The 9016-nt window shown below is 36.2% G+C and overlaps 1 protein-coding gene across 1 annotated transcript; it reads right to left on the reverse strand.

Moving 5' to 3' along the window:
* Positions 1–991: 991 nt before the first annotated feature.
* Positions 992–6994, reverse strand: LOC146746077 (uncharacterized). Its single transcript, XM_085498942.1, has one exon. It carries the CDS (start codon positions 6992–6994, stop codon positions 992–994), a length of 6003 nt encoding a protein of 2000 aa, XP_085355068.1.
* Positions 6995–9016: the final 2022 nt, after the last annotated feature.

The raw sequence follows: 9016 nt of genomic DNA on the forward strand, positions 1-9016 counted from the left end.
TTCCTATTTTGTGGGTGGTACATACAAACTACATTTTACGGATATTTGTTGGCACATGTTAATCAAAATAAATTTCATAGAATCTCTAATTATATATAATCATTCTTAACAAATAACAGCTTCCGAGGTTTCCGAGCTTCACATAATTGGAACAAGCTTTAAAATGTGGCTAAATAAATATAATACGCATTGTTGTGACGACTAAGTTTGCATATTTTAATGTATTTTTGAGTAACAATAATTAAAACAGTATGAAATGGTTGCCTATCATCGACAATTCAATCGTCGTCCCGATATTAGTGTATGTCATTTTTTAATTTTGACATTGAAATGTTGAGTCACACGAGTACTTCTCACCAGGCTCTCGTCAGATCATTCCACGATTTTTTAGAGATAGCAGAATGATGTAATGTGCATGAACATTTAAATCCCAGCATTTTAGAGATTTCACTTTTCGAATGTAAAACAGAATATTCTGACGAAACAAAGATTTGTTTTATTGTACATGTTTGAATAAAAACAAATTATGGTATATTTCATACTTTTTTCATTGTACCTATTTGAATCTTAAATAAAGGGTTTATTTACTTAGGTCACATGACCACATACATGTTGTATCTAATGCAACATCGATTTCAATACGTGTGAATTATGAGCTTTCATGAAATGTACAGTTCGATATTGTTTAAACCAATTCTTTTAGGAAAATAATTAGTGTGAATTCTACTTCCTTGAAAACACTACTACATTCTTAATGTAAGTACATAACTCGTACAGTACATATGTATAAGCGAGAAATCATAGTATGCAATGAAATACAGAGAATCAAATTACATCTCGAATGGCTCCATTATTAGGTAGTATAAAGAACACTGATGAACAGATAATGGGATTGTTTAAACAAACATGCCATTGTAAAATTAGCAATACCCTAATTATGTGAATTGAAAAAATTGCTCACAGTAAAATTTCTATCAATGACTGGCAGATGTCAGCAGTCATCATAATCATATCGATGACTCTGAAATGATGACAACATTTGATTGGGTGTAAGATATGTTACTGCGAATAAGTTACTATATTTGCAGTGACTTCCATCGCTAAACGCTTGTAAGTTTGTTGGCACTATATTTGCTTTCTGTAAGAGATGACCTACGTGGACATCTTCCCACAGTAAAGGAGACGTCTCTTGAGCAGCATTCCATAACCTCCTTACTACATCAATAGACATGATATAGGTTGGTCCCTCTACATACGTGGGAAAGACCTTATGTGGCCAAACGTCGTACGGAGTGTATAAATCACTTTTTACATTTCTATCTGGTTCTTTTGATTGCAGAACATTGCCAGCTATCAGGTTAGATTTTGAAGCTGAATTTCGTAAGTATGGTAATACATTTTGATAAAGCAAATATGTCGCATCATTTGTTCTGATTACGTAATCAGCGTTTATACAATAAACAGATACCCAACGTAACATAGCGATGGTTTTAATAGTCTCGTTATATGAATGGTCTAGAAATTGAGCAATGACGACATCGTTATGTAAACTAGCTTCCTGTGTCACTAAGTTATGTTCAGTCACATTCTGAGTCTTACCAACAAAAAACAGACATACAATGCTAAATCCAAGTCCATCATAAAACTGTCCCCATGTGTTTCGTATCGTATTTCGTGCATTTACATTTCCAGAACGACTTGAAATTAGAACAAGAATCACGTCATTCACTGATTCTGGTTTAACACTCACTTCAGGAGTCCAATAAAAATTTAAAACCGATGATATGACGGGTTTCCCCGGATATAGAAAAGTAGAATAAACCCGTTGTTGAGAACCGTTCTTATTACAGACGATATCTTTAAAATAATGAAATTTATACCAATAGCGATAAAGGTCACGTGGATGAGTTTTATGAATAGCTATGACGTCACGAATGCCGCACAAATATTTCGTTGTGCCCGTTATATCAAATCGTTTGTTTTGTGATGGAGTGACACCCACATTTTGTGCCATTATACCAATAAATACATCCTCGTTTGAATTAATTTTTTCATTAAATGAAGCGTTATATATTTTGATAGCAACATCCATTGACATAATATAGCAAGGTCCAGCGTTGTAAGGGGGAAACACATGGTGAGGCCACATATCATACGGGGTATAATTCTTATGTTTGGGATTCCGTTCGGCTGGTTGCCTGAAATAAGTTCGGCCGTAATAGACACCCGTCAATGGGGTTTCCCTAAGCACCTCTACCAGGTTATCAAAGTTAACAAACACATCGTCATCAACTTTCATGACGTAAGTTGCTGTAGAACAATATATTGATGTCCATTTCAACAACATGACAGATTTTAAAGTCAGATTTGCATAGCTGTCATGGTGCGCGGTTTGAATAATATCGTTGAATCGGATATTCTCAGTCAAAATTCGCCTCTGTAAATTTACATCATGTGTGTTTCCCACCAAAAACATAGTAATTATTTCAAAATGGGGGAATGACTCTTCATATGCATACCATGTATCTCTTATCGCACGTCTTCTCAAGAAGTTACCAGGTGAGCTTATGACGACAACACTCATATCGACTCTATGACGAGAGTTGCGACAAACGTTTTCATTAGTAATCATGAAATTGAAATCATCCGGATGAATTAAATTGTCACCAAAGCACGAATTATTTCTAATTTGCTGTGTTTGTTTATAACTGATCGTGGTATTTTGAGGACTTGCTACATTCCAGGTAAAAGAGTTCGCCATGTAGCACATTTTTGGAACAATGGTTGTGGTATGTGTAGGAAAAAATAAATGTCGTTGTGGTTTGACACCTATTTCATTAAGCAACATGCCGAAATATACATCCGCCCAAATGAATTGACGTACACGTGATGATGCGGAATAGGCTTTATAAGCAACGTCTGCCGAGAAAATGTAACCATATAAACTATTTGCGTATGGTGGATATGTATCATAGGGATACATATCACGAGGGATGTAATACGTGTTTCGGGGGTCCCTGGATGGACGCGTTCCTTCAGCGATATTTCCAATTACAAAATTATCTCTTTTAGTTGCACTTTTTTTTAAAAAGTTCACAATAACTCGAGTGTGTACATACGTGAACGTATGGGCCATTGTCACATATTTCAAACGCTGACAGTGGTGAGTTATAAACTCTAACGCTAATAATGTTTTCAACGTTTGATTGTTATAAGAATCAATGAAATTGCCAACTAGCATATCACCATGTCGGTTACTCTCTTCTTTGGTGTGATACTGCTCTTCGGACGATGACGGCGTTCCTAAAACAAATATATAGTCGACAGGTAGACCTGATACAATGTGATCACCGCCCCACGTAGAGCGTATTGCGTTGCGGTACATTAGTTCTTCAGTAGATGTTATCACCACAACTAACAGAAACAGTTCTTGGTCATATTGATTATATTTATCAATATGTCTCGTGATTTTACTTATAGTATTTGTGCTGCCAACGTTTTTGGTGGGATCAGCGACTACCATTGTTCCATCTGGGATATAAAGGTTGCACTCATTAGGTGATTGCTTTAACATGTTTCGAACAATCTCTATTAGGTATGCTGCAATTGGCAAGCGGTACGTGAGAGCTAAAGGAAACTTGCACACGTCGTCTAAGCTGCTAATACCTAAAACGCTGAATAATTTATTGTCGATTGGCGTCATTCCGTGTTTCTTCAAAACAATTCCTAAATACACATCTGGAAACTTAAACACTTTGCCTCCAGAAATGGAAAACTGTATCACTTTCTTTACAACATCCGTTGACATGATGTGGACCATGTTACTGCAATATGGCGGGTAATTAGTTTCCGGCCACTCACGCGTCGATACGTACCACTGACTGTTTTCATCGCGGATTGGTTTCTGACTAGACAACACAGGACAAGTGACGTAACCCAGTCTTGGAGCATTAATTAGGTGTTTGACAACATTGGTGATATTAACAAAAATGTTGTCTTGTATTTTCATGACATAATTCAAAGCATTGCATTTCTCTATTGCCCAATGATATGCATGTATGTGCTGAAGTGTAACATTGAGGCCGTCGTGAAGTTTTCCAAGTAGAATGTCGTGGTAAAGTGCATCTTCGTTCAGCATCGTTTGGTGCTCACTTCTTTTCACAGAATCCCCCATAACAAAACGGTATGTAATACGCTGTCCAAACACGATGTCATTTGGGGCTAAAATGTAACGTAGCGCCCTTCTATATTCATAATTTTCTGGTGAGGTAATAATCAAAATAACTAGAAAAAACGATGATATTTCCGGTTGATAAAAGTCACATTTCGAATGAACTGTCCAATAGTTTTGACTTTCATGTCTAGCACTATCCTCTCCAATATGTGGTCCATTTATCAACAGTGATGCTTTAAGTCTTGGTGGTTGATCATCTTTGCAATGACTTGCATCGTTTTGCAGAAAATGTCTGTATTTTACGTGCATATCTGCCATAAAATAGTGCGATGCTAATGCATATCGTATCGTACACGCGGAGCGATACAACCGATGCATGTCAAATTGCATATGTGGATAAGGCGCGATATGCAGTTGCTCAGCTAACATTCCAATATAAACATCTTCCCATTTGAAAACTTTGCGTTCATCAGAAAAGAGATTAAACATGGCGATCGTTACATCGGTGGATAACAAATAACAAAATCCACCAATATATGGCGGAAATGTGGATTCAGACCAGATCTCTCGTGGAGTGTAAAATTCGTCTTTTTCGTCACGTGGCGGACCAGTTCCAATCCTGATATCACCCATGTACAACTGTTTTCTTGGCGCAAATTTCAAATAGTCCAACAATTGTTCAGGATTTAGAAACACGTCATCATCAACTTTGATGACGTAGTCAGCATTTTGACATCGATTATACACCCAATGTAATATCGATACAGTTTTTAAAATTAAATTGTCATAGGATTCGACAAAATTGTACTGGATTATATCGCCATATGTTTTGTTTTCATTGTTTAGTTTCTCTTGAGTGACGCCGTCATGTACCACGCCAACAAAATAAACAGTTTTGACGTGTCTTCCAAGAGATACATTTCCAGTGTACGATCCCCAAGATTGACGAATTGCATTTCTGCGTTCAAAGTTTGTTGCCGCAGAAACAACACACTGTATTATAAATAAATCGGGCTTAATAGACATATGGCACGTGTTAGGATTATTCATATTAAATTCTGAAATGTTGTATTCTGGGAATTTGTGAACTTCAAGACCGATTACACGTCCGTTTTTGATCGTAATCATATTAGTGTCATTGACAAAATGGGTATTATCGTCACATTCTAAGTACTTTTCCCATTCTTCTAAATTACGTGTTAGTCGTAACATTTCATCGCCATGTACCCAGTGTGACGTCACTACTTGTCTTAATTCACAGATAGAACGCTTTTTACCCATGCTGTCGAACCGTGAGTCATGAGTTAATACAACACCGAGCGACTGCAACCGAATTCCTACGTAGACGTCTTCGAATCGAAATAGTTCCTGACGTGCTGATAAGTAAATAGCTTGTGCAACATCATGTGACATAACATAGGCAGGTCCGTTAGGGTAAGGTGGATACACATTATGGGGCCACTCTTCGAAGCTTATATACCATTTCATTGTTTTGTCTCTAAAGGGCTTCGTGTTCATGTGAACATCGGCAAGGACATAGCGAGATCTCGGAGCAGTGATAAGTGTTTCCACGAGATTCTTGAAATTCACTAATACGTCATCGTCAACTTTCATGACGTATGTTGTATCAACACAAAAGTAGGTTGCCCATTTCAAAATCATTATTGTTTTCAATGTCATTTTTAAGTATGTATCATTGAAATCAACAATGATAATGTCATCGTATTTTTCGTTTTCTTTGATTACATTTGCATTGACTTCTGTGGAATCAGACTTCCCAATCAGAAATATGTGCACAATCTTTTTTCCTAGCACTACTTTATTTCGCATTCTAGTTTGTCTAAGGATTCCTCTTTCTTTGTTTTTTTCGGTCGACGATGGTGTTATGAGAACAAGGAATGGTTGGTGTTCACTACATTTCGATGAATGAGTAGTTATAAATGTATAGTTGAAGTGAAGATTCACAGAATGATTGTTGGCATCACACACGGTGTCACGCAGCTTGTGCCACAATAGTGTCATTTGATCTGCCGCATGTTGCCCAGACAACACACTATGCTTCAATTCACAAGGAATTCTCTTGTAGCCACGAGTGTCAAACAACTTAGCATTAGTAATGTTTACTTTCAATCTTTCTAAGGCAATTCCGATGAAGACATCTTCAAATTGAAATGGTTCAATTTTAACTGCCTCTTCAGCAATACGAATAACGACATCGGAAGAGAACAGATATGCCGGCCTTTCCATGTAAGGTGGATATGTAGTTTTATTCCATTGTTCAGAGGAAACAAACCTTTCGCTTGTAGTTTGCCTATTAGGTTTTGTATTGATCAATACCCTACCAGCTGCCACGTTATTGGATGGTAGTTGTGCTAAGTATAGCTGTAGGTTGTTCGGAAGTACTAGAGTGGAGTCGTCAACTTTAAGTATATACTTTGCATTCCTGCAATACTGTGATATCCACTGAAACATGGACATTAAGGTAGTATTGCCAACACTGTCAAGCAAATTCAAGTGTACGATATCATGGTATGTCACACTTTCACGTATGATGTCATCATTATTATTATGGTCACGTGAATGTTCAATCATAAATATAACTATACTACTTTCTCCCATGGCCTGTCCCCATGTTTTACGGATTGCTGATCGTTGCTCAATGTTTTGCAGAGAAGATGATACTACTACGAGTAAATACATTCTTCCTCCTTGATTACATAACGACTTGCTCGTCATGAGAAAATCAAACACGTGTCGAGATATTACAGGACGAGGTTGATCCAATTCTTGCTGGAGCCTTTGCTGTGAATATGATGCCATGTTTATTGTGTAGAATAACATGAATGCAACACAGACGACAGCAGCTATGAGAATAATGAAACATTCATATACTTGGTGAATACGTCGTCCTGCCATAGCGATGAAGTGACACTCAGATCTGAAAGAAACAATCATAATAACCCCAAATTAGCTTCTCCACTTTTCGACTAAACTGAATTGTGTTATAGGAATAGATTACCAACAATATGTATTATGACATTGAAAAAGTCTCGTGAGAAGTGTTCTTACAATAAATGCATTGTTACAGGCTTGTACACACTGACATTTGTAGCAGGCGAATCACAATCTTTAATAAGAAAACATCACTAAATACCCGCATTATTGTCAGGCAAACACAAGGGTTTTAGTAATAAATACGCCACATAACTGTAGGTTCTAAATTTCATGAGATTGTCAATCAGATTATGAATCTGTTGTTTACAATCTGAATATGAATATCAAATAATCAGCATGTGAAGATAATTGTAGCACATACACTCTGAATATGAATACAACTGTAATGGTCTACTTATGAATACAACCATATTAGTTTACACTCTGCATATGCATAGAACCACATTGGTTTACAATCTGCATATAAATACAACCACATTAGTTTACACTCTGCATATGCATAGAACCACATTAGTTTACACTCTGCATATGCATAGAACCACATTGGTTTACAATCTGCATATAAATACAACCACATTAGTTTACACTCTGCATATGCATAGAACCACATTAGTTTACAATCTGCATATAAATACAATCATGTTGGTTTACAATCTCCATATGAATACTACCCTGTTGGTGTACAATCTGTATCTGAATACAACCATATTGGTTTACAATCTGCTTATGAATACAACCATATTAGTTTACACTCTGCATATGCATAGAACCACATTGGTTTACAATCTGCATATAAATACAATCATGTTGGTTTACAATCTCCATATGAATACTACCCTGTTGGTTTACAATCTGTATCTGAATACAACCATATTGGTTTACAATCTGCTTATGAATACAACCATATTAGTTTACACTCTGCATATGCATAGAACCACATTGGTTTACAATCTGCATACAAATACAACCACATTAGTTTACACTCTGCATATGCATAGAACCACATTAGTTTACACTCTGCATATGCATAGAACCACATTGGTTTACAATCTGCATATAAATACAACCACATTAGTTTACACTCTGCATATGCATAGAACCACATTAGTTTACACTCTGCATATGCATAGAACCACATTAGTTTACAATCTGCATATAATCTGCATATAATCAATGTTGGTTTACAATCTCCATATGAATACTACCCTGTTGGTGTACAATCTGTATCTGAATACAACCATATTGGTTTACAATCTGCTTATGAATACAACCATATTAGTTTACACTCTGCATATGCATAGAACCACATTGGTTTACAATCTGCATATAAATACAATCATGTTGGTTTACAATCTCCATATGAATACTACCCTGTTGGTTTACAATCTGTATCTGAATACAACCATATTGGTTTACAATCTGCTTATGAATACAACCATATTAGTTTACACTCTGCATATGCATAGAACCACAATGGTTTACAATCTGCATATAAATACAATCATGTTGGTTTACAATCTCCATATGAATACAACCTTAGTGGTTTACAATCTGTATCTGAATACAACCATATTGGTTTACAATCTGCTTATGAATACAACCACATTAGTTTACACTCTGCATATGCATAGAACCACAATGGTTTACAATCTGCATATAAATACAATCATGTTGGTTTACAATCTCCATATGAATACTACCCTGTTGGTTTACAATCTGTATCTGAATACAACCATATTGGTTTACAATCTGCTTATGAATACAACCACATTAGTTTACACTCTGCATATGCATAGAACCACATTGGTTTACAATCTGCATATAAATACAATCATGTTGGTTTACAATCTCCATATGAATACTACCCTGTTGGTTTACAATCTGTAT

Source organism: Saccoglossus kowalevskii, chromosome 5 (genome assembly GCF_978046115.1).
Source record: "Saccoglossus kowalevskii chromosome 5, keSacKowa6.1, whole genome shotgun sequence".
Classification (NCBI taxonomy): domain Eukaryota; kingdom Metazoa; phylum Hemichordata; class Enteropneusta; family Harrimaniidae; genus Saccoglossus; species Saccoglossus kowalevskii.

Bases quoted from the DNA above. Each gene is read 5' to 3' on its own strand.
- LOC146746077 (XM_085498942.1), bottom strand. From the start codon at position 6,994: ATGGCATCATATTCACAGCAAAGGCTCCAGCAAGAATTGGATCAACCT.